This window comes from Mytilus trossulus, chromosome 8, assembly GCF_036588685.1.
Source record: "Mytilus trossulus isolate FHL-02 chromosome 8, PNRI_Mtr1.1.1.hap1, whole genome shotgun sequence".
Classification (NCBI taxonomy): domain Eukaryota; kingdom Metazoa; phylum Mollusca; class Bivalvia; order Mytilida; family Mytilidae; genus Mytilus; species Mytilus trossulus.
The window spans coordinates 77,034,363-77,061,275 of record NC_086380.1 but is presented as its reverse complement, the minus strand read 5'-3'; the positions used below and the strand labels follow the sequence as shown (position 1 = coordinate 77,061,275).

Genomic DNA, 26,913 nt, shown 5'->3' with positions numbered 1-26,913 from the left:
TTCTCCATTACAAGTTTCCAGAATAGTGGAAGCAACAAATTAGTTATTTTTGTTTAATAACTTTGCCTTTGAATATACAAAATAAGGACTTTCTAAGAATCATTTTAGTTTCCTTTTCAATAGTATAAAAAACCTTAATGTTACCCTGCAACTGATTTATTCACAGTGTACCATTTGTTAAACTAAATTTTGAAATAAACAATTATATGAACAATTTACCAATAATCACTAATATATTTTACAACAATGTCAGAACTATCAAAACATTTTATTATATCTGAATTTAGTTTAAACCTTAGAAATAGAACTTATGGAAGCTATTCATGATAATTCTGTAATTCAATATTTTTGATTTTTTCCAGCTTTGTTCACCGGTTATTACTGCTTCGTTCCTGATACATATGGTGAAATGCTATTGCTGTCAACGTCTACAGGACGTTCAGAAATCGGTTGTCTCTCTGAATGTTCACTAAATGTTAATTGTCTGGGAGTCAACTTTAACATACAAACGAACGAATGTCAGCTTATTGATGCGGCACAGCCAGTAAGGAAGTCTATCCTCAACAACTGGGCATTTTATACAAAATGTGTCCAGGGAAAAATGATGTGTTTGGCCTGTATAGGATAAATCATGACATATAGATAGTGAAGAGTTTTGATTTATTTTGACTTGCTACTGTCATGTTTTGAAAATCTGTTTAAAATCACCTCATGTAATTTTGTTCCAAACTTAGTTTAACGATTTTTTAACACTTTCAAAAATATCTGTTTGCCCAATTGGACGGGAAATGGAGAGACCTTTTTTTTAAATTCAAGAGAAAATTTACATTACGAACGTCACTAAAGAGTCTGATAAAAACTAAACGTTCGTGTCACTTACAAAACTAACAGCCTGGTATTTGATTTGAATCTTTTCAAAGATTTAAGAAATGCTTCGCATGTAAATATGATCACGATGAGAAAGGTATAGGTAAGCCTTGTGGTAAAAAAATAATTTATACATGGCTGTTTATGTAATGATGTTCGAAAAGAAGTTTAAAGACACATCTGTAATCGAATTTCTGCCTAGATTAACGTGTTTTAAAATAGCTGTAAACTTTGGATGTAAATGGACTCCCACTGTCAGTTCTGTGTCCAAATGTAATCAACGTTATAATAACAATCGCTCCTGTCATCTTAAGCATCAAAAGACTTCAAACATGAGATATTTAATGTATATAGATAAAAACATGTATTTGCTTCACATGATCTTTTTCTTAATCATCTATATTTAGATGACAAAAAAAACAGGTGCATGAGAAATAGGTTATATTATTTGAAATAATGGATTTGTGTGTTTTGATCCTGTACATTTACCGTGATTTTTTGTATGCATTATATGATGCCGATATGTGTTGATGAATTAGTTGATCGGCCAAAATTATTTATCAAACATCCCGATCTCCAAGGAAAATTCAAATAGGAAAGTCCCTAAGCAAATGACAAAATCAAGAGCTCAAACAAATCTAACTAATAGATGACAACTGTCATATTCCTGACTTGGTACAGACATTTTCTTGAATGGATTAAACCTGGTTTTATATATAGGTAATACTCTCATTTATATGACAGTCGCATAAAAACAAACCAACGACACATGTAAAAATGTATAATGCACTCCAATATCATGAATATATGATATTCAACAAAGCACAGGTGCTTATTCAATATGACATGACATTTATGTTTACTGTTCCACGAATGCTGAAGTTCTGGAACAATTGTTTATGTTTACCAATGACCTTAATAACTAAAATGAGCTTTGAATATTTTCCTCATTTTTTGCTTTACAATGCTTTACAATGCTTGATAAAATAATTATCATAATAGTTTATGAGAAAAATAACATATGTTAGTTGAACTTCAACAATGAATTTTTTATTGATATATAAATTAAAAGTACTTTCATTTACTAAAGTACCATCATAATTTTTAGTTCTTTAATTGCGACTATTCAATCTTAAATACGGTTAATACGGGGTATTAACAATTACAAAACAAATAATGAATAAAAAGATGTATGTATTTAAGAATCAATGAATTTTACTGCTAAGAAATTATTTCAACAAATACTAAGCTCAAATACTTCTGACTTCATCAACTTTCTATATTTAAAAAAGAATATACTCCCTTTGAAGCATAAGTTCTCAATGCATAATGCTTTGTTCAAAGTTATAAAAGGTTTGAATTTCAGGCCTTGTGTTTTATAATTCTACCCCTGCTGCAGATACATACATTTGTTTCAATGATAATTTCCTAAGAACATTGAACAACCAGCCAATGTTTTAGACATATGTCGATTAACAAAATTCTTGTAATTAATTATTAGTCTTTGTTTAGTTAGCATTTAATTGTAATTTAATCACATAAGCAACACGACGGGTGCCATATGTGGAGCAGGATCTGCTTACCCTTCCGGAGCACCTGAGATTACCCCTAGTTTTTGGTGGAGTGCGTGTTGTTTATATTTTAGTTTTCTATGTTGTGTAATGTGTACTATTGTTTTCCTGTTTGTCTTTTTTCATTTTAAGCCATGGCGTTGTCAGTTTGTTTTAGATTTATGAGTTTGACTGTCCCTTTGGTATCTTTTGTCCTTCTATTTTTGTGCAGAATTTATCTCTGTCTCAAATAAACGATATTGAAATGAGAAAAGTCCTATCTTGTCAATTACAAATACTACTGTGAAAATGTCTCCTAACATGGTATTGCATGTAAGAAAATAACCATCGCCGTAAATAAACTTAGAAATTTTTCATCTCTTATTTCCCGGTTAACAAGATTTGTTATCATATGAAAAACTATATTTCAAAAGATAGAATTAGGATTGATTTAAGATTATATAAGAACTAAATACTAATGTCACATTTGAAGAGGGATAGTAGGAGGGGTCCTGATCCCGAAATCCCGAAATCCCGGGCTTAAAAAGAAACGAAATCCCGAGGTCCCGAAATTCGAAAAAAGAATTCCCGAATCCCGAAATCCCGAGCTTAAAACACCCGATCCCGGAGTCCCGATAAAAGGTCATATCCCCCTCTTTAAACACAATGCACATATGTCCAGTTTGTTATGCATCCAACTTCAAACGTAAATTATCGTACAGATTACGTTGAACAGAATTAAATCTAATAACTGAAGGCGGTGATTAATTTTTGTTTCCATAACACATAAATATAATAGAAAAGACGCCAACACATTTGAAAAAAATCCGATGAGAATTACAAATAAAACATTAAACATTTAAACTGAATACATGAATTTGGAAAAGACAAGTACCGTACCACGTCGTATAGTGATGCGAATTCACATGCAGCAAAACAGTCACAATCGGGAATAAGTCACGTTTGGTAAAGCATATGGATTTTTGAAATCAATAAAAGCTGCAAAAGTTGACAGTTTACACATTTTTCTTGTTTCAATAATACTTGTAATTGTTGACAAATTATCAATTATAGTACTACGATTAGATCTAAAACCATTTTGTTCATCATGTATAAAATTTTATTAGCTCATCAAGCTTTACAATTACTCTTGAATTCAATACTCCGCAATACAGTTTATATGAAGTTGGCGCCAATGTTATTCCTCTGTAGTACATCAACCAGAGGGTCGGAAGTCGAACTCTTCGGTATCGGGGTGATTATTCCTCTACTCCATAGCTCCGGTATCATTCCTGTATTATAACAAATGTTGAACACTTGAGTAAGGGCGTTTATAGCTGTCTGATTTTTATATATCTCCATCGGAATTTCATCATAACCATGAGATTTTCCTGCTTTTGAAATTTTAAAACATTGACAAGTTTTTCATTGGTTATTTCACTATCAAGAATATCATCGGTTATTATGCAACTGTTTCATGAATTTGACCTACCGAATTAGACTATTTACCAGATTTGTAATCACATAAGCAACACGACGGGTGCCGCATGTGGAGCAGGATCTGCTTACCCTTCCGGAGCACCTGAGATCACCCCTAGTTTTTGGTGGGGTTCGTGTTGTTTATTCTTTAGTTTTCTATATTGTGTCATGTGTACTATAGTTTTTCTGTTTGTCTTTTTCATTTTTAGCCATGGCGTTGTCAGTTTGTTTTAGATTTACGAGTTTGACTGTCCCTTTGGTATCTTTCGTCCCTCTTTTGGCATCTTTTTCGGTAGTTTCATATAAATTTCCAGAATTTAACATATTTGAAATATCACATTTCCATTTATCTAAAACAATTTTCGGATCGGTACATATTGAATTACATGTATCTTCCATTTTAACTTCCATTGGAAGACTTTGCCTGTTGTTTCCTACTCCAATTTCCCCGATTTTTCTCCAAAATTCTTTTGGATCATCTTCTAAATTCTGTAATTCATTTTGCATTCTATACCAGTATTGAACGGTGACACGTTTTATCGAAATGTTTCCTCTTTTGGACATAATTATGACGTAATCCACTTTTATTACAGGTTGCTTTAATCATATTTTTTCGGCACTACAAACACAATTCCATATGATAAAACGGTTAGTTCTTCATTCCACCATGTTTTTTTGCATCTACGGCGTTTGTTATTAAATCCATCCGTAATATATGTTTTACATGGAAGTTTACTTGACATCTCCGATTTAACCACTTAAACAAATTAACAATACATCAGCTTCCGAATTTAATAGAAAGTCCTGAGGTATGTTTTGTATGTCTTACTTTCAATTGTCTTAACAGATTGTTTGGTATTTTCACCGTGTTATTTCAGTCACTAAAAACATACAAGTACATTATTTTTAATGTAACTACTGGACGATTGAGCTGATTCGAAAAAAATGTTTGACGAACTGATTAGGTTTTTTAAATACACGAGACTGTTTCAGCTGGTTAATCATTATTACAATATTGTAGTGGTCATACATTGTACTTCAAATACTTCTTTTTTTATAATTTTTTATTAAATATGAATACAATGATAATCATCGCTGCTGTCTTAGAAATGAGTCCAACAGTGTTACCCTAGAACTGATTCTGACAGTGCAGCATTAGAAATGAGTCTGACAGTGCTACCCTAGAAATGAGTCTGACAGTGCTGTCTTAGAATAAGTCCGACAATGCTGCAATAGAAATGAGTCTGACAGTGCTACCCTAGAAATACGTCTGACAGTGCTACCCTAGAAATTAGTCCGACAGTGCTACCCTAGAAATGAGTCTGACAGTGCTACCCTAGAAATGAGTCCGACAGTACTGCCCTAGAAATAAGTCTGACAGTACTGCCCTAGACATAAGTCTGACAGTGCTGCCCTAGAAATAAGTCTGACAGTGCTACCCTAGAAATGAGTCTGACAGTGCTACCCTAGAAATGATTCTGACAGTGCTACCCTAGAAATGAGCCCGACAGTGTTGCCCTAGAAATGAGTGCGAGAGTGCTACCCTAGAAATAAGTCTGACAGTGCTACCCAAGAAATGAGTCCAACAGTGCTACGTATTCCCTAGAAATGAGTCTGACAGTGCTACCCTAGAAATGAGTCCGACAGTGCTGCCCTAGAAATGAGTCTGACAGTGCTACCCTAGAAATTAGTCCGACAGTGCTACCATAGAAATGAGTCTGACAGTGCTACCCTAGAAATGAGTCCGACAGTACTGCCCTAGAAATAAGTCTGACAGTACTGCCCTAGAAATTAGTCTGACAGTGCTGCCCTAGAAATAAGTCTGACAGTGCTGCCCTAGAAATAAGTCTGACAGTGCTGCCGTAGAAATAAGTCTGACAGTGCTGCCGTAGAAATGAGTCCGACAGTGCTGCCCAAGAAATGAGCCTCACAGTGCTACCCTAGAAATGAGTCTGACAGTGCTACCCTAGAAATGATTCCGACAGTGATACCCTAGAAATGAGTCTGACAGTGCTGCCCTAGAAATCTGTCCGCCAGTGCTACCCTAGAAATGAGTCTGACAGTCCTGTCCTAGAATTGAGACCGACAGTGCTGCCCTAAAAATTAGTCTAACAGTGCTGCTCTAGAAATGAATAGACCGTGCTGTCCTAGAAATGAGTCCGACAGTGCTGCCCTATGAATGAGACTGACAATGCTACCCTAGAAGTGAGCCTGACAGTGCTACCCTAGAAAAAAATCAGACAGTGCTACCCTAGGAATAAGTCTGATAGTGGTGCCCTAGAACTGAGTCTGACAGTGCTACCCTAGAAATTAGTATGACTGTGCTGTCCTAGAAACGAGTTCGACAGTGCTGCTGTGGAAATTATTCTGACAGTGTTGCACTAGAAATAACTCTGACAGTGCTTTCCTAGAAATAAGTCTGACAGTGCTACCCAATAAATGAGTCTGACAGTGCTACCCTAGAAATTAGTCTGACAGTGCTACCCTAGAAATGAGTCCGACAGTGCAACCCTAGAAATGTGTCCGACAGTGCTTTTCTAAAAATAAGTCTGACAGTGCTGCCCTAGAAATGAGTCCGACAGTGCTACCCTAGAAATGAGTCTGACAGTGCTATCCTAGAAATGAGTCCGACAGTGCTACCCTAGAAATGAGTCCGACAGTGCTAACCTAGAAATGAGTCCGACAGTGCTTTCCTAGAAATAAGTCTGGCAGTGCTGCCCTAGAAATGAGTCCGACAGTGCTACCCTAGAAATGAGTCTGACAGTGCTACCCTAGAAATGAGTCTGAAAGTGCTACCCTAGAAATGAGTCTGACAGTGCTACCCTAGAAATGATTCCGACAGTGCTACCCTAGAAATGAGTCTGACAGTGCTACCCTAGTAATTAGTCTGACCGTGTTGCCCTAGAAACGAGTCCGACAGTGCTGCCCTAGAAATTAGTCCGACATAGTGAAAATTTGTAAAATCCTTTCTCTTAATTGGTCAAGAGGAATTGACAATCTAGTGAAAAGAAGGTGTATTAAAAGAAAAAAAATCTTTGGACTAGAACGGCACAAAACGGCAATGGACAGAAACACCGAAATATGAAGATAACTTAAATTCCAACCGTAAACTAAAAGAGGGGACTAGGATAAGGACTCATCAGTTCAACTAGCATGTGTATAAGCTTCAAGACAATAAGACTAACATCATACATTGCCATGATAAGCATAATCGGTATCTTAGCGGACAACCACAAGACTGGCACTTGTCTCAGAAAAAAATGTCAACATGTATATTCCTGTGTTATATTGAGGTAAATAGGATTTTTTTTTAGAAGACGTGCCTGTGAACCACACATAATATCGAGATCGGAGTCGGTCTTATGGAGGTGGTAATAATTCCATACATAACAGATTCAATGTTGGAATAATGAGATGTCGGAATAATGATCATGAACTGTCGGAATAATGGGCTGTCAGAAAGATGAGATGTCGGGGTAAAGGACTAACATGTTTAACCCCGCCACATTATTTATGTATGTGCCTTCCAAGTCAGGAGCCTGTAATTCAGTGGTTGTCGTTTGTTTATGTGTTACATATTTGTTTTTCGTTCATTTATTTACATAAATAAGGCCATTTGTTTTCTCTCTTGAATTGTTTTACATTGTCTTATCGGGGCCTTTTATAGCTGACTTTATGCGGTATGGGCTTTGTTCATTGTTGAAGGCCGTACGGTGACCTATAATTGTTAATGTTTGTGTCTTTTTGGTCTTTTGTGGATAGCTGTCTCATTGGCAATCATACCACATCTTCTTTTTTATACCAGAAAAATTAAATGCTGAAAAAATGAACTGTCGCAATAATCGGATGTCGGGGTACAGTGTTATTGACTGGACATTGGTTGTCAAAAAAAAGGATGTCACCAAACATTCACAATATATTTTTTCTTCATACATGTATATCTAATACACGTGCTTGATATGTTTACCTTGTACATCCACGTGCATATTTTGTTTATTTTCTTCAATCAACATTAATCACCATTGTTCCAAATTTAACGCTAAAGCTATGGTAAATTTTGGGTTTAAAGTTCAGTCAAAAGAATTTAAAAAGCGGGAAAAGGTTTCTTTGTTTCTTCAATGAAATCAACTCTATATTGTAAACACATTTCACATCCGGGGAATTAAGATTCCGTTTTAACATTTATAGCAGTGTACACAATCGGACAAACAAGATGTCAAACATTCTATTTGGTAAGTAGATTAAACAAAAAGATCTTTTAAATTGAAAGAACATGCTTTTTTAAGTTGCTGCTTCCGACTCTGAACTAGTTTCCAGTAACTGCTAGTACACTTATATCTGCTGATCTGTACTTAAGATATTTTTATGTTCCGTGTGCCTATCTGGTGAGTCTAACCCACAGTATTCTAAAGACCAAGCAAATATTGGGAAAACGACATATGCAGGCAGTCATTTTTTCTTATAAAATGGTTGAGCTCCGAGTAATTCTTTCAAAATTCAACAGTGAAAAAAAACTTAAATAAAAAATGTAAAAAGACCTTCGTCACTTTTTTTTACAATTAAAACTTTTATAATATATAGTCTAACCATTCTGAAAGTTTGAAAACCATTGTCTGTAGGAAATAAAATAAATCAACTTTCTCAATGTTGGAAAGTTAAATTGATTGTACAATCGCTTGCTCACTTCCTGTGCAATCAATTGGAGCTTTTCTGTACACTTACTTGTCCAAAATAATAAATTAGATTGCATATTTGTAACACTCAGAAACGTGTCCTTCCCCCCAAACGTGTCCGATTCCCCCAAACATGTCTAGTTGAAAACAGCGCCAAAGCGTGTCATTTGTATAAACGCCCAAACGTGTCCATTTCCCAACTAACCCCAAACGTGTCCATATCAAGCTTTATTTGGTTAAAGCTATTTCATTAACGTATACTAAATTTACCATTTCATTAAAAATATAAGTAAGGCACGTTAGTACTTTTTCAAACAGGCAGAATTAAACTGGGTTAAAGTGGGGTGTCGTTTCGGCTATATCGTATGTAAATTGTAAGCAAACTTGTTTAGTTAAACTGTACAGTTAAAGGATCAAAGTGTCCATTTCTCTGCGCATTAAAACTTTAATGTTCTCCCTAATTATGCCTGAAATACTGGCAACTGGACAATTCGCAATCAACAGTCTAAAGTTAATGTATTCAGTAGAACTGAAAAAACATTAAAACTTGTATGTCTTTTTCTAAATATGCATGAAATACTTGCAACTGGACAATACGCAACCAACAGTCTAAAGTTTATCTTAACAATAGAACAGTAAAAAACAAAAAATAAAAACAGGTAGCCTATGTTCTCTCTTAATAGAACTGCAAAAACATTAAAACTTGTATGTTCTTTCTAAATATGCATGAAACACTTGCAACTGGACAATACGCGATCATCAGTTTAAAGTTAATTTGTACAGTATAACTGTAAAAACATTAAAACTTGCAACTGGACAATACGTAATCAACAGTCTAAAGTTTATTTATACACTACAAAAAAAAATGCAATTAAAACCGGCGTTGATCACACAATAATAATATTCATAAAAAAAGAATATAAAACATATGCATCAAATATGTGGCACTGGACGTTATGTCTCTTTGTCGTGTTTCTTTAAGTGATGCTGGAAAACTAAAATTTATTAAAAAAAACGGATAACCAGTTTATGATTTGATGAGATTTTGAAATACACACAAACTATTGACAAAAGTGAGAAAAAAATGCTGTTAAAAGCCCGCCATGCAATATGCGATAAATATAAAAGTTTATTAACAATAACAGATTAATTTTGCAATTATTATAATCATTAAAAACCTACGTTTAACTAACTAAATCTGATAAATGACAACTTCATCACCCGTGTCTCCCATCATAGAATTTCCGTAAACGTTATCAGCGATTTTATTTAGGAGATACATGTATTAGCACTAAAAAACGTGAGACGTTCTGGCGTGCAATAGTGGACACGTTTTGGCGAATAACAATTATCGGACACGTTTGGGGGTGATGAAATCGGCAACGTTTGGGGAATATTGTACACTTCGGACACGTTTAGGGAGAAAAGACACGTTTGGGGAAATCGGACACGTTTGGGGGGAAGGACACGTTTGGGAGTGTTACATATTTATTTCTGTAAATTATTGTTTTGTATTTCTTCACTGTGTTTTGATGCATTTATCAGGTTTATCCCGCTATAAAGGTATAAACACCATAGTAGGTTTGTTCCCCATCTGTTAATTATCTTAATAGAAGTGAACATAAATTTAGTCATTGTTTGCCAAGTAAGCTTCAATCAAGTACACCATTCTAACGCACGCGTTGTTTTTCTATACCAGAGAGATAGAAAATTTATGGTCAGTTTACAAGACAAAAAAGCACAGCACATATGATAATAAATCTCGATTCAAAAATAAGGCTCGTTACACAAAATTCAGTCAATAAAGTCTATATTTTGAATATTCCATAATTTTCAATATAAAAAAATTAAATTGACTTTACAAGTTTTCTGAATTGATTTCAACTTTTAATCTCAATACAAACAAGGCGACATGCAGATTCTTTAATAGTTCCAGTCCCTTCAATGGTTTTGGAATTGAGATGCCTGAACCAATATAACAACAATATACACACTTTTATGATGTTAATTTTTTAAGAAGGAAAACTCCACCATTGAGATGTAATGTTTAACACAGTAGATCTGAAGTCCAGCGCTGGATATAATAAATAAATTCCACCGCTGTAAATTACAAGTCAAGAGCTTGCGATGTAAATTGAAATTTTCGGCGATGAAAATTTTAACTCCAGATGTAACTGTAGATATATAAAAAGTTAAACTATGGACATGTGAATTTTGGTCCTCTAGATGTCAAATCAAGCTTTGTAGACTAAAGTTCAGAGGTAGAGATGTAATGTACTCAGTGCACTGAGGACAAAAAGCCCAGTGTTGAAGATATAAACTCTTAGCGCTGCAAATTTTAGTCTTGCGTCGTAAAAATATATACAGTTAAACGCTGAAGATGTGAAGTTTGGTGCTATAGATGTCAATTCTAGCGCTGGAGATTGACGTTTGGCGCTATATATGTCAATTCTAACGTTGGAGATGTGACGTTTGGCGCTATATATGTCAATTCTAGCACTGAAGAGGTGAAGTTTGGCGCTATAGATGTCAATTCTAGCACTGAAGAGGTGAAGTTTGGCGCTATAGATGTCAATTCTAGCGCTGGAGATGTGACGTTTGGCGCTATAGATGTCAATTCTAGCGCTGTAGATTGAAAGTCATCTCCAACACTAGACTTTGGATCTTAAACGCTTGACTTGTAATAAGATCTTTAGCGGTTCATGGACTTCAGATTTGTAACGCTTGTATTTTAAATCAACTGCACTGGATTTTACATCTACAACACTGGAATCAAAAAACCTCCCTCAGCAGAATTTTTTTTTCCAAAATTATAAAAGAGGTACGAAAAATACCAAAGGGACAGTCAAACTCATAAATCTAAAACAAACTGACAACTGGGAAATGCAAGCACGGGAATATCGTATCAATTGGGAGATATATACATGTACCCCGTATGCAGGTGCTGCTGGAATGTTGCTACTTAGAAATGGAAAGTTCACAATTGGAAACCTGAAATCATCTCTTTTGTCATAAAGTTTTGTTTTCAACCGACCCTCATTAAATACAATTCCAAATCGTTTATTTCTAAGTTAAAAAGGGGTCTGTTGTTTTCTTTATTACAACGGGATGTCGGTTCATTTTTGTCAAGCCTGCAACTTTTGTTGCGGAAAGCTCGACAAAGGGATATTGATCCGGCGGCGGCGTTAGCTAACTTCTTAAAAGCTTTATATTTTATAAGGTAGAAGACCTGGATGCTTCATACTTTGTATATAGATGCCTCATGTTACTAACTTTCTGTCAGTCACATGTCCAATGTCCTTGACCTCATTTTCATGGTTCAGTGACTACTTGAAAAAAAGTTAAGATTTTTTGTAATGTTAATTTCTCTCTTATTATAAGTAATTGGATAACTATATTTGGTATGTGCGTACCTTGCAAGGTCCTCATGCCAGTCAGACAGTTGTCACTTGACCTCGACCTCATGTCATGGATCAGTGAACAAGGTTAAGTTTTGGTGGTCAAGTCCATATCTCAGATACTATAGCAATAGGTCTAGTATATTCGGTGTATGGAAGGACTGGAACGTGTACATGTCCAACTGGCAGGTGTCATTTGACCTTGACCTCATTTTCATGCTTAAGTGGTTATAGTTAAGGTTTTGTGTTTAGGTCTGTTTTTCTTTATGCAATAGGTCTACTATATTTGGTGTATGAAATGATTGTAAGGTGTACATGTCTAACTGACAGGTGTCATCTGACCTTGACCTCATTTTCATGGTTCAATGGTCAAAGTTAATTTTTTTTAGTTTTGGTCTATTTTTCTAATATTTTATGCATTAGGTCAACTATATTTTGTTTATTGAAATATTTTATGATCTATATGTCTATTACGCAGGTTTTATTTGACCTTAACCTCATTTACACGGTCCATTGCTAAATGTAAAGTGTTTGTGTTTTGGTCTGTTTTTCTTAATTTATAAGCAATAAGTCAACTATATTTGTTGTATTGAAGAATTGTTAGCTGTACATGTCTGCCTGGCATGGTTCATCTGACCTTGACCTCACTTTCATGGTTCATTGTTCAATGTTTCGTTTTCTTGGTTAATGTAGAGTTTATGTGACAGTTGGAATAAAGCTTTATATTTAGGTCTATCAACATAATATCAATGATTAGTAAAGAAGGCGAGACATTTCATCGTGTGCACTCTTGTTATAGATTAATTTGGGAACTAGTCTATATATATTTTTTATACAAAAGTAAAATCCAAATTGATAAGTGCTTTTACATGCTTTATATTCTCGGAATTAACATAAAACAAGTTGCTTTCTTTAAAAAAAGAAAAAGAAAAGAAAAGCAACACGTGAACTTTAGACCGCTGACTGGTCACCAAAAGATTGTTGCTGAATTTTTGTTACCAGTTGAATTGAAATAATTGAATATGAATAGAAGAAAATAATGATGAAGTTCAACTACCTTTATTAAAAATATGTAATAGTGTTTACATAATTGCACAAGTCAGTTGAAAGTCTGTTAGATAGTTGTGAATAGAAATGTGTGTGTATATATATAGCTACTATTTGAATACACATTTTAAATATCGACTATTTCATTTGTTACTTGGGATTTTACAGCATTTTTTCATAAACCTATAATATTGCAAATCCAGTTTGTACAACCGGATCGATGTATAATGAAAATTGCAAAAAACAATTACAATATAAAATTAAGCACTCAGTTTGCTTGATAATCTGGATCCCGATTTATTTTATCTATCTTTATATTGAGTTCCCTTCATATTATCAACTCGATATTGAATAAATCTGTACGCAAGGTAAATATTGTATATATAAATTTTCCATGTGAAGTGACACCCTGTGGCATGCAACTTTTAAGAATGTTTCGTATATATTTCTTGAGAATAGCAAGTTTTGTATATATTTCTTGGGAATAGCACAACAGCTTCATCTGGACATCTTATATATAGACTTATTTTGGTCTCATAACACTAGTAAATTTAAAGAATTTCTTTGTTTTCTTAAACCAATCTAAATATTCTATAGGGAAATATGGGTTTGAAGAATTGAATCTTATTTTCAGAATTTTTATGAACACTTAAACATACTCTCAAAAGAACCAATTTATGTAAAAAGACGGGTGAATATGAAAAGATACCAGAATTAATATAGTTGTAGACGCCAGATGCGAGTTAAGTCTACAAAGAAATATCAGGGACGATCGTTAATTACCCATTTTTAGATGGTGACGTTCCCTTGTCACCATCTTACGGTGTTTATATATCTCAACTTGTACGATTCGCTCGTATGTAACATTGTCAACGAACTAGATTTGAGCGAGAAAAATTTATGTATTACTGAAAAATTATCACACCAGGCCAGGGTCTTCGATATCTCAAACTTATCTTATAATTATATACGTTCAGGTACTTCACATTCAATCTTTTATGGTAATATTCTTTACAAAGCACAAAAAAATGTCAGTTTTCACCTCAAAAGCTAACAAAACCTTTAAACAGACTTATTAAGAATAGTTACGATACTGTTGTCAGGTCATTAAAGACTGCACACTTTGGCTTTAATTTTGATTCACTTATAATGTCTTTGCGTCGGAATTTATTTTAAAACCAGTTGTTGGCATGACACGGGTTATGTTCTTCTCATATATTTTAGGATGATATACTACTAAACCCCAAACGGAAGGGATTGTGCCTGATATTCATGTGATGAAGACATAATCTTTCAATCAGTATAATTGGGGTCTGGAGCTGGCATGTCAGGAACTGCTAGTAGTCTGTTGTTATTTTTGTATTATTGTCATTTTCTTTATTTTCTTTTGTAACCACTTCTGACATCGGACTCGGACTTCTCTTAAACTGATTTTCACTGTGTGTAGTGTTGTGAGTTTGTTTTTTTCTATATTGACCAGAGGTATAGGGGGAGGGTTGAGATCTCAAAAAACATGTTTAACCCTGCCACATGTTTGCGCCTGTTCCAAGTCAGGAGCCTCTGTCCTTTGTTAATCTTGTGTTATTTTTAATTTTAGTTTCTTTTGTATAAATCGGGGTTAAGTATTACGTTCATTATCACTGAACTAGTATACATATTTGCTAGGGGCCAACTGAAATACGCCTTCGGATGCGGGAGTTTCTCGCTGCATGGAATACCCAATATCATTCATTCAAGATCGAATGGATAGGAATTTTCATTTGCAATCATACCACATCTTCTTCTTCTTTTCTGTATCTTCCTCCTGCTAATGAGGAGCACATCCAAACGGATTTTAAGAACTATTTGGCTTATATTACACGGGCACAAATATCACTTTTTTATAAACAATTCAAAAGTAAAACAGGGAATGGAAACTGAGAAGGTGTCAAAAAGTAAAAAAACCCGCAAACGGCGAAAAACAGACTGAAGCCAACCAAAGGGTCTTCAAAGCAGCGAGAAAATTTCATACGCGGAGGCGAATTTCAGCTGGCCCTTTTTATCTTTATATACTAGTTGAGTAAACATATTACAAATGTACTAGTTTTGCAACCTTGCATAACAAAAGCTTACACCTACCCAACTAGTCTATTAACCGGATTTGTAATAACATAAGGAACACGACGGATGCCACATGTTGAGCAGGCTCTGCTTACCCATCTTCTGCACCCGAGATCACTACCGGTTTTTGTAGGTTCGTGTTGCTTAGTCTTTAGTTTTCTATGTTGTGTCTTCTGTAATATTATTTGTCTGTTTGTCTTTTTATTTTTAGCCTTGACGTTGTCAGTTTATTTTGAATCTATGAGTTTGACTCTCCCTCTGGTATCTTTCGTCCCTCTTTTACAATTTAATATTGATAAATAATTTGCATTTTATGAGTTTAACTATTCCTTTGGTCTCTTTTGCCTCTCTTTGGCACCCTGTTGAATATTGAATATCGAATAACGAATCCACCGCCAACTTCTTATAAATAGACTAGGAGGGTGGGGTTAACACACTTGACTTCCATGAGAGTCTTATACAATCGGTCATCACATACATGAATTTATCATTTCAGTGTTAAAATCTAAATGGTTCTTCATGGTGATTCTTTTGGTGATTCTTCCACGGCCTGCTGTCAGCATTTCTGAGGAAATCAGAGAAGCAGTTACTTCTGGCCTTGAAATTGGAAAAGAAATCGGTGAACTGCTTTCAAATAAGCAATTTACCAGTTCTTTAGCAAAGATCGCAAAAGGAATAGGTCCATACCTTGGTGCATTAGGTCCATTCGTAGGGATCGTTTTGGCGTTTATTCCTATAGAGTCTGAAGAGTTGTCTTTCATGAAAGATATGATGAAGAATATCGATAATCGTTTGGATCAGGTAGATAATCGATTTAATGATATTGAACGATTGATTAAGTGGAATGTTGTTCAAGTCAACTTCGGGCAGATAGAACAAAGAATAAAAGCAGTGTCACGTGAGTTTGAGCATATTTATAATGTTCCAGAAACTGCTGTGCAAAACCAGAAGAAGCTGTATATATGGAGTTATAAAAGTGATTATCAGAATAGTGGCACAAAATTGTATCAAGCGATTGTCCTAAAACAAGGTACATTTCAAGAAGACCTTGGTACTTCCGTTTTGCGTTATACCAAAAACAACTGCTACAAGACGACGATATTTTTAACCGGGGTAATGCAACTTCTCTTGCAAGCTGTAAAAGTAGAATTAGGCTTTCTTTCAGTTATCAATTTTACTGAAAATGCAGATTATTTCAAGTTGGATTGGGAAAATAGAATACAGGAAGTTAGAGAAAGTTCGAACAAATTGAAAAAAAGTGCAGAGTTAATTATTAACTCCAATCTGGAAAGGATATCGACGAATATTCTTCTAAAAATCAAGGTCTAACACACGACCAATTTGCTAATGGACTATACGATCATCTTTCCATTAAATACTACTGGAGGAACTGGGCTGTTATCTCCTATGACCCGATAGGAGATGACAAGCATTTGGCCGAGGTCAGTGGAGGTTACATCAAACTTAGGAAAAATGGAAGAAACATAGTAGTGGCGAGTGTGGAGAGGAGTCATCCAGTCATGGATCTAGAACGAGCGAAATCGAAAATGTATAAAGTACCAGTATCACAACGTGGTGGAAGTTGATGGACTGGGTATAGGAGAGTCGGTCGAAGGGCAGTAGATGTTTGTAACTCATTAGATAATAAAGAAACATCATTGGTTAGTGTTGTTACTATGAGCGCGCATAGAGCTTACGCTTACCCTAATTATAGATGGAGACGAGTCAGCAGAATCCCGTATTATGATAACAGTGTATTTGGTTAAAAAGTGTTGACATAATATTGTCTAAAATAGAATAAATATTAATTGTTGATATGTTGTTGGTATTGCCACTCCATTATTTTAAAGAACAACAAAGTTACGTTACGGATGCATGTAGTCTGTGACTGAATCTACTGAAAATGATCATTTACAAGAGACACAGCTTCACTTGAAGGCAATGATACATCTTCATATTACATTGTTAACCCCAAAACAATTAAAATTTAGAAAGATGAAATACAATTTGTATTTCGAAGGGAATTGTTATAAATAATGTTTATGCACGTCTCTAATTTCATCAAAGGTATTTTATATCAAACGCAAGAAAGACTGAACGACTCAGTTCAACATTGTTTTGATCAACAAGTTTACTGCGGTTAAATTATGTAAGAAAGGAACATAATTATATCTAATAAATATAATCATTTTTTTTTAACTTCTTCAAAACTAAAATTATATAGATGCCGCTTTTCACTACAATAAATTTGTTACATGCTGTCGCTTTGTTGAACGGGATTAAGAAAATGAGTATTTTTCTTTTGTCTCGCCTGCGACAATGGGTTTCAAATGCTTATAATCTAATACGCCAGACGCTTTGTCGTAAAGTTTTGTTTTCAACCGACCCTCATGGTCAATTTCTACATGTAAGTCAAGATACGAAGCCGACTTAACTGTATCTGTAGTATCCTTTATCTCCAGTTCAATGGGATAGATGCGATCCACATAGTCACCAAATTTAGAATTATTCAGTGAAAGAACATCATCTATAAATTCATTTGCAGTTTGATTTGTTTTAGTGAATAGAAAAGTTTTTGCAAAGTGATTTTGTCAAGTGACTTTAATTCAAAAGTTTTTCTTTAACGCTTATCGATGTTATATACAATGGCTGTTGATCTCTCATGACACGTTGTTTATATATATACTAGAACACACCCGGCATTTAGAGCGTAGTTTAAAGTATGTAAAGTGATGTTGGAAGAATTTTGTAAAATATTGAATGACTTGAATAAAGCCGCTAGTTTTCTGGTTTGAATTGTTTTACATTGTCAGTTCGGGGCCTTCTAAAGCTGAGTATGCGGTATGGGCTTTGCTCGTTGTTGAAGGTCGTACGCTAACCTATAGTTGTTAATATCTGTGTCATATTGGTCTCTTGTGGAGAGTTTTCTCAACATGGCAATCATACCACATCTTCTTTTTTTTGTAATCAATGAATTTTGTATAAGATTTAATGACTGGAGAATTTCAGAAAAGGTATCAAAAGTTCACATGAATATTTTTGGCGCTTATCTGTATATTATGAACATTCATTACTATATAAATATAGGTGTATTTACTTTCAATTCGAAGTTTACTAATCGATCCATAGTGGTCATTGATATAGTATACAGACCCTCTCTATTTAATAAACTCTGTGACTGCCGTGGATAGTAAACTTGAAAATGATAGCAGAAAGAATTCTGAATACACTTTATTCTTTGTATATATGTATGTTCAAAGTATACAGAAAAACGCATACCGGAAGTCTGATCCGACTTAAAATTTCGTCCAATGACGGGACAATATCCGGATGCCTTTTTTCTCGTTTTTCTCCAAAAATAACTCAATCTGAATAATCATATGAATGGATGACAAATGGCACTATGCACTGTACCAATAGGACACAGAGGCGTGTTGATTAATTTATTGTGGAAAGAAGAGAAGCGACACCCAAAATGAGGTCTTCTCGTTTAATAGTATAGATGGCAAATGACACTATGCACTGTACCAATAGGACACAGAGGCGTGTTGATTAATTTATTGTGGAAAGAAGAGAAGCGACACCCAAAATGAGGTCTTCTCGTTTAATAGTATAAATATCTCCGGAATATCGGTTCTGTTCCAAAGAAAATAAACTGAAGTTGGTACATGAAGTTTATTCTAATGGTAATTCTGTTTTATCTCATTTTCTTTTTTCATTATTCCTATTTTCCAGAACGTTTTATACTTACATGTATATAATAGTTCTTGAAAAACTGGTTGGCTTCGGGCAATAGAAAAATAAGCTAATCTCCATACCTCGGGAAATATATTTAGATCTCATGATATAAAAGATTAATTAAAATGTACTTTTCGCACACAGAAACACACATATACCTTTTAAGGGCATACGATACAGTTTTGATCCTGTATTTACAAGTTCATGAAAATTTGCATATAGGCTATTTTTTACCTGATTAAATCAAATATGTAATAAAAAATATACCTTAATGTGCTAATTTTTGAGTAAAATGAAGTCGAAATTTTGTATATTTGCTCGAAATTCAGATTTGTGGCCGCCAGTAATTTCTTTTTCGAAAGAAAGGCATAACTTTTTTGTTATAAAAGATAAAAACAAATTGTTTTTTGTTGAATAATTGGTAATTTCTATATTTTATAAATATCTTTCAAAAATTTGCAATTTTTTATTCAGAAATAACTCATATGTATCAAATGTTCATGAATTGAGGAAAAAACGTCATTTTTTACTGCATCTTTATCACAATTAAAAAAAATCCTCTATTTACAGTTTTATAAAATTTGGTTCACATAATCTCCCTGCAAAATGAAACCAAATGCCGTTTTGAAAAATAGGGGTCCATGAACTCGTTTTCAAATTAAATCAGTTTGAATGATAAAAATCAGTCGAAAAATGCATCTTTTCCTGATATGTCACAGTTTGACGTCGCGAAAATAACAAATTACGTTAGCAACGTCATTACCTCCCCTGTAACTGTATCGTATGCCCTTAATTATATGTGACTTTTTTAACCTTTTGGGTTTGATAGTTTTGCAAAAATATATATTGCAAAAAAATGACAAATATACATACAAAAAGGCCATACGGTGACTTATATGTGATACCATTCGCCTCATTTGACTCTGTTGGTCAGTTGTCTCATTGACCATCATATTACTTTTCTCTTTCTATATATATATATTATGTTCCGTACAAAATGAGTAAAGGAACCATTGAGCTATTTTGTTAAATAAATTATAACATATCTCGTAGAAGCGGTGAATCAGTGAAATTAAAATTGAGAATGGAAATGGGGAATGTGTCAAAGAGACAACAACCCGACCAAATAAAAAAAACAACAGCAGAAGGTCACCAACAGGTCTTCAATGTAGCGAGAAATTCCCGCACCCGGAGGCGTCCTTCAGCTGGTCCCTAAACAAATATATACTAGTTCAGTGATAATAAACGCCATACTAATTTCCAAATTGTACACAAGAAACTAAAATTTAAATAATACAAGACTAACAAAGGTCAGAGGCTCCTGACTTGGGACCTATTACCCTATTATCTTCAAACACCACATACAAATAGAACATATTGACCACCTGGATCTATATACTAAAGTTTCGTTAAAATGCCTTTGTTAGACTGGATCCATGAGAGAAAAAAATTGAAAAGTTCCATTTCGAAATACGAAAAAATCCTTGTGAAGCATTCATGTTATACATATATGTAAGAGTGTCTATCTGACTTCCCGTTCCACTGGTTCTATTTCCACATCATTTGCGTTCGTTGATTGAACCTGATTGGTCCACTGGGCGTGTCTGAATTCATGTCTAGTTGTGTTAACTGTTTGGCCATAAGGTGTTCTTCTTTGTGCTGTAAATGGCTTCCAAGCTGGAAATTCCAAAATGTTGTTGTTTCTATTTTTGTGTTGCATCCAATTATTACTATTTCTGTACATGGTATTCCCTTTTGGTTGATGGATGCTTTCAAAAGAGTGGTGTCTACTTTTGGAATCCGGTTGGTACATATGGGGCGGGGAATTGTTTGGATCAATATGTCCTTTTCCCACACTTTTGCCATGTTGGAACACACCTGTTTTCACACCAGTTTTTAATTGTCCCCACACGTTGTAACTTCCTTCCTTATGGTTTACAGACTTATCCATTTTCTGTAGGTTGGTTTTCTTGTTCTGTTGGTTTCCTATTACATTCCATACATTATTAAGTTTATATTGTTGATGTTTTGCATTTTGTTGCGAAGAAGAAGTATTCATTGTTTGGTAAATTGTTTTATCACTCCGTTCTTTCATAGTTTTGTCTTTTCTATGATTAACCATCTCTGTCCGATTTAGCGCGATTTCTTCATTCATTTTCACAGCATTGAAGGTAAACGTATTATTATCCATAGTGGCAACATATTTTTCCTCTGGATTGTCAGGAGAGGTACATGTACATTGACATTGCAATGATGTTATCACAGTAACAGATAAAAACCAGCTTACTAGAAACACTATCCAACGAAACATGTTCTACACCTGCAAATAAATACAGTTCTATGAAACAAGAGGCTCATAAGTGTCTGAATCGTTTACCTGGTTAAAATATGCCCTTTTGAAATTAATTCTAGCACTCTTATTGCAATTATTTATGTTATTTACTTAGATTGGAAAAATGTGATATAAGTTTTGGGATAATTGGGAAAACAAACAAAAAGTAGCCAATAATCGTCATTTCAGAACATTAACTACTTAAAGAGACATAAGATTTCAAATGCATGGTCACCTATCTGACTCAAATTCTCATATTTGATTAACAACATACTACTAGAACGTATATCCAAGCAACAAAAAAGTCTAAAATAAACAATTAACAATGCATGGACACGATAATGCATATCAGCATTTATGTGATATGTTGTATTTTTTCTATACGTCATCTAATCTACCACAAAGTTGCCCTCTGAAGACTGCCGACGGTCATATAAACCGGTATGCACATTAATATAACTTTAAATAGATAGCGACCACATGCAATTGAATTTTTCTGTGCCTGTTTGATTTCAAATTGATAATTTTTTTACCCGTATAAGAATGATTATGTGTGGATCAAATCACTCAACCAAATGATTATTCCTTGTTTTACTTTCAATGTTGACATTCTTTTCCTTTTAATAGCTGAATACAAGCGTAACACAACTCCAACTAAGAGGTTAAATTGAAGGTCACATAAATACGGATTCAATGAGGTCGATTTATTCACTTGCAAGTGAATTATTCATAAGCCATGTTGCTTAGCTTATTTTGACAAATTTGGACCAAACTGGCTGCTTCAAGTGAAATATTATTTCAGTAGTTCCTTTCATTAATGATTGAAAAAAAATCATGTCTGAATTTTTGTTTATATTTCGTAGCTAATGTCCCTTTTTAAAAGGTTTAAGATATAAAACAATTATCATAATTGCCTAGAGAATTTCTACCTATGTATTACAATTTTCGGGATAGTCGGCAAAAAACTATAGCTATAACTCCATTTGATTTCATCTATACTCATGGAAAAATGAAGTAATTGAAGCTTATATCGGCCATCTAAAGTGCGATTGAACGGGAAAAAATAAACACAAAGTAAATTCTGATAATTAAAAAGATGAATTGAGAAATGAACTGAGAGCCTATATGCATGTGTTTGTAGTATCTCGCTTGTCGTCAGCATAACTTTATAAGGATTTCTTTCTCAATAATACGCCCTTTAATATTTTTTATTTGATCCATATTCCCTGCTATTGTTCTGTCTTGCATTATATATTTTTGTTGTCAATGAAGGAAATTAGTCACAAAGCTAGTAGTTCTATATAGTATATGTCATTATGAGTATATAGGTATATGATTCAAGTCAAGTAACATGTAATCACCGTGTATCATCGTACAGCGGAAATAGGTACTATATAACCAAGTGGGTGTGAGCGATTTTTATATTTCACGGTAACGAAAATCTTTGTTTTGCTCACATAATATCAATGTGTACTTCAATCTAAACATAATTGCTGTTTTAAGAAATGATTTGGTCGTAGGTTGATGATGAGAGATGTCTCATTATTTTCCAAAAACAAAAACAATTACTAAAAACATGTGCAATTACTTGTCGAAGAAGTTGGCCCTCGTCTCATCCGATATATTCTATATTCATTGCAACTCTTTATCTGATAGAAGACCACTGTGTGTGTGTCATAAATATAGCTGCCTGTTTCAATAATTGGCATTGAAATCTTTCATACACATGTTTTTTTTCTCGATATTTTATCCCGAAAGAAGCGTTGTGTACGGTGTTTAGCTGACCACATTAATCCTCATGTACGGTGCATAGTTAAATTGTTGTACACCGTACACAAAAACTTTATTTTCGCACTCGTTTATTATCCAAAAAGTTTCAAGAAATGAATAATCATAGGTAGGTTTGTGATTGGTAACTATTTCTTTTGCCCTTTACTAGGTTTCCTTTAGAGAAAACATGTAAATGTATCAACAACTGTATCGAAATTGAAAGTTGGTGTTGACATTTGCACATTAACAAGTTAATTGTTCTTATTAGAATATCAAAGTTGTTTTATGAATAGGAAAAATCGATGCGAAAATTATTTTGGAGCAGGAATTTCAAATGTTGAGAAATGTACATTGAATATTGATAAAGCAAAACAAAGATTTTCAGTGTCAGTTCAAAACCGATCGTGCCCGCTTGGTTAGTACCTATTTCCGGTGTACTGATGATACACGGTGGTAATAAAACTGTTAAAGAATGTCTTAATCTGCCAGACATTCAGCTGTGTGTCTGTGCTTCTGTTGGTATGCTGTATCAAGTGTTAGAAAATGTAGCTGTGTAAAAGTTAAGAACAACCAATATTGTTGCATATACATGTACCTGCATGAGAATAGCGGAATATAATAACGTTCAGAACATGACTGATAAAACATTACTTTCTTTTTTTTTTAAAACAAAGTGGATGGATTTGATAGAACTGTCTTTTTTTGCTAAATAGAATCTGAGACTATATACATGTACATTGTACTTGAAAATACACAAACAATTTCCTTGTTTTGTACGAGGTCAGAGCAGTACGTACTAAGTCTGTAGGCGCGGTCATTACAGTGAGTACTTTATCTGTGGATGCAGTAACAAAAGTACGTGCTTTGTCTGTAGACTCGGTCACAATAATACGTACTATGTTTGTAAGTGCGCTCATAATGATCCGTAGTAAGTCTGTAGGCGCGGTCATAATAGTGAGAACTTTATCTGTGGATGCAGTCATAAACGTACGTACTTCGTCTGTAGACTCGGTCCCAATAATACGTACTATGTGTGTAGGTAAAGTAATGTACAGACATATAAAAAAGAAGGTATGATATGATTGCCAATGAGACAACTCTCCACAAGAGACCAAATGACACAGAAATTAACAACTACACATCACCGTTTGACCTTCAATAATGAGCAAAGCCCATATCCGGAGTCAGCTCTAAAAGGCCGCGAAATGACAAATGTAAAACATTTCAAACGAGAAAAATTTTCGGCCTAATTTATGTACAAACTAATGATCGAAAAACAAATATGTAACACAGCAACAAACGTCAACCCACTGAATTACAGCGGAAATAGGTACTATATAACCAAGTGGGTGTGAGCGATTTTTATATTTCACGGTAACGAAAATCTTTGTTTTGCTCACATAATATCAATGTGTACTTCAATCTAAACATAATTGCTGTTTTAAGAAATGATTTGGTCGTAGGTTGATGATGAGAGATGTCTCATTATTTTCCAAAAACAAAAACAATTACTAAAAACATGTGCAATTACTTGTCGAAGAAGTTGGCCCTCGTCTCATCCGATATATTGTATATTCATTGCAACTCTTTATCTGATAGAAGGCCACTGTGTGTGTGTCATAAATATAGCTGCCTGTTTCAATAATTGGCATTGAAATCTTTCATACACATGTTTTTTTTCTCGATATTTTATCCCGAAAGAAGCGTTGTGTACGGTGTTTAGCTGACCACATTAATCCTCATGTACGGTGCATAGTTAAATTGTTGTACACCGTACACAAAAACTTTATTTTCGCACTCGTTTATTATCCAAAAAGTTTCAAGAAATGAATAATCATAGGTAGGTTTGTGATTGGTAACTATTTCTTTTGCCCTTTACTAGGTTTCCTTTAGAGAAAACATGTAAATGTATCAACAACTGTATCGAAATTGAAAGTTGGTGTTGACATTTGCACATTAACAAGTTAATTGTTCTTATTAAAATATCAAAGTTGTTTTATGAATAGGAAAAATCGATGCGAAAATTATTTTGGAGCAGGAATTTCAAATGTTGAGAAATGTACATTGAATATTGATAAAGCAAAACAAAGATTTTCAGTGTCAGTTCAAAACCGATCGTGCCCGCTTGGTTAGTACCTATTTCCGGTGTACTGATGATACACGGTGGTAATAAAACTGTTAAAGAATGTCTTAATCTGCCAGACATTCAGCTGTGTGTCTGTGCTTCTGTTGGTATGCTGTATCAAGTGTTAGAAAATGTAGCTGTGTAAAAGTTAAGAACAACCAATATTGTTGCATATACATGTACCTGCATGAGAATAGCGGAATATAATAACGTTCAGAACATGACTGATAAAACATTACTTTCTTTTTTTTTTAAAACAAAGTGGATGGATTTGATATATAGAACTGTCTTTTTTTGCTAAATAGAATCTGAGACTATATACATGTACATTGTACTTGAAAATACACAAACAATTTCCTTGTTTTGTACGAGGTCAGAGCAGTACGTACTAAGTCTGTAGGCGCGGTCATTACAGTGAGTACTTTATCTGTGGATGCAGTAACAAAAGTACGTGCTTTGTCTGTAGACTCGGTCACAATAATACGTACTATGTTTGTAAGTGCGCTCATAATGATCCGTAGTTAGTCTGTAGGCGCGGTCATAATAGTGAGAACTTTATCTGTGGATGCAGTCATAAACGTACGTACTTCGTCTGTAGACTCGGTCCCAATAATACGTACTATGTGTGTAGGTAAAGTAATGTACAGACATATAAAAAAGAAGGTATGATATGATTGCCAATGAGACAACTCTCCACAAGAGACCAAATGACACAGAAATTAACAACTACACATCACCGTTTGACCTTCAATAATGAGCAAAGCCCATATCCGGAGTCAGCTCTAAAAGGCCGCGAAATGACAAATGTAAAACATTTCAAACGAGAAAAATTTTCGGCCTAATTTATGTACAAACTAATGATCGAAAAACAAATATGTAACACAGCAACAAACGTCAACCCACTGAATTACAGACTTCCGACTTGGGACATGCACATACAGAATGTAACGGGGTTAATAGATTTAAGAAGATGTGATATGAGTGCCAATGAAACAACTCTCTATCAAAGTCAATATTTGCAAAAATTAAACCATATAGGTCAAAGTGCGTCCTTCAACACGGAGCCTTGGCTCACAACGAACAGCAAGATATAAAGGGCCCAAAAATGACTAGCGTAAAAACATTCAAACAGGAAAATCAATATTTAGAATATTAAAAAATAATTATTACAGTTAATGCTATAATCATTTTTTTCTTACCTCTCTAGCTGCTCATACGAATAAAGCAACTTCTCGTGTTGTTGTAAAATTAGGATAAATCATAGGATAGATAATTTCATATATATATATCATTCGCATGTATGTATTACAATCTTTGTTATATAAGAACTGTCATAATTATGGGATAGCGATGACAGTAGTATTTCTAGCATTAAATACACTCGAGGTCTAAAATTTGTGGGGAAAATCAAAGTTTATTAGTCTGACCCTAAGATATTTTCTGGGGAGGGGGAGGTGAGGGTACGAGGAATGTTTTTTTTTTCACCTGTTGCTATATCAGATTTTTTATCAACACGTTTTTGTGTAGTTATTTCTGTTGTGAAGGATATCTATGTTCGTCCTGTGTTTGGCAATAATTTGGTATGCGCACTCGACATGAGTATAAAGAACTTGGTACATTGTCTGTGCACCCAACATAGTTACTAGGAACTGGTTTTGTGCAGGCTCCGTTTACGAACCTGATATATTCGACATGGGCATTTAGACCTTGTTATGGGCACTCGACATGGGCATTTGAACCTTGGTATGTGCACTCGACATGCGCATTAAGAACAATACTAGTACTACTGAAAATTAGATTTTGTCGTATGTTTATGTTTATACGTATATTTAGG

General features: G+C 34.3%; 1 protein-coding gene and 1 pseudogene across 1 annotated transcript; one reads left to right on the top strand and one right to left on the bottom strand.

The window, feature by feature from the left end:
- The first annotated feature begins 7,974 nt into the window (after window positions 1–7,974).
- Window positions 7,975–16,700, top strand: LOC134728030 (uncharacterized; annotated as a pseudogene).
- A 2,991-nt stretch (window positions 16,701–19,691) lies between these two features.
- Window positions 19,692–26,343, bottom strand: LOC134682140 (uncharacterized). The gene is made up of 2 exons (XM_063541719.1): window positions 26,279–26,343; window positions 19,692–21,172 (listed from the first exon to the last, which is right to left on the bottom strand). The coding sequence occupies exon 2, from the start codon at window positions 21,161–21,163 to the stop codon at window positions 20,375–20,377; it is 789 nt and encodes a 262-aa protein (XP_063397789.1). The 5' UTR covers window positions 21,164–21,172; window positions 26,279–26,343; the 3' UTR covers window positions 19,692–20,374.
- Window positions 26,344–26,913: the final 570 nt, after the last annotated feature.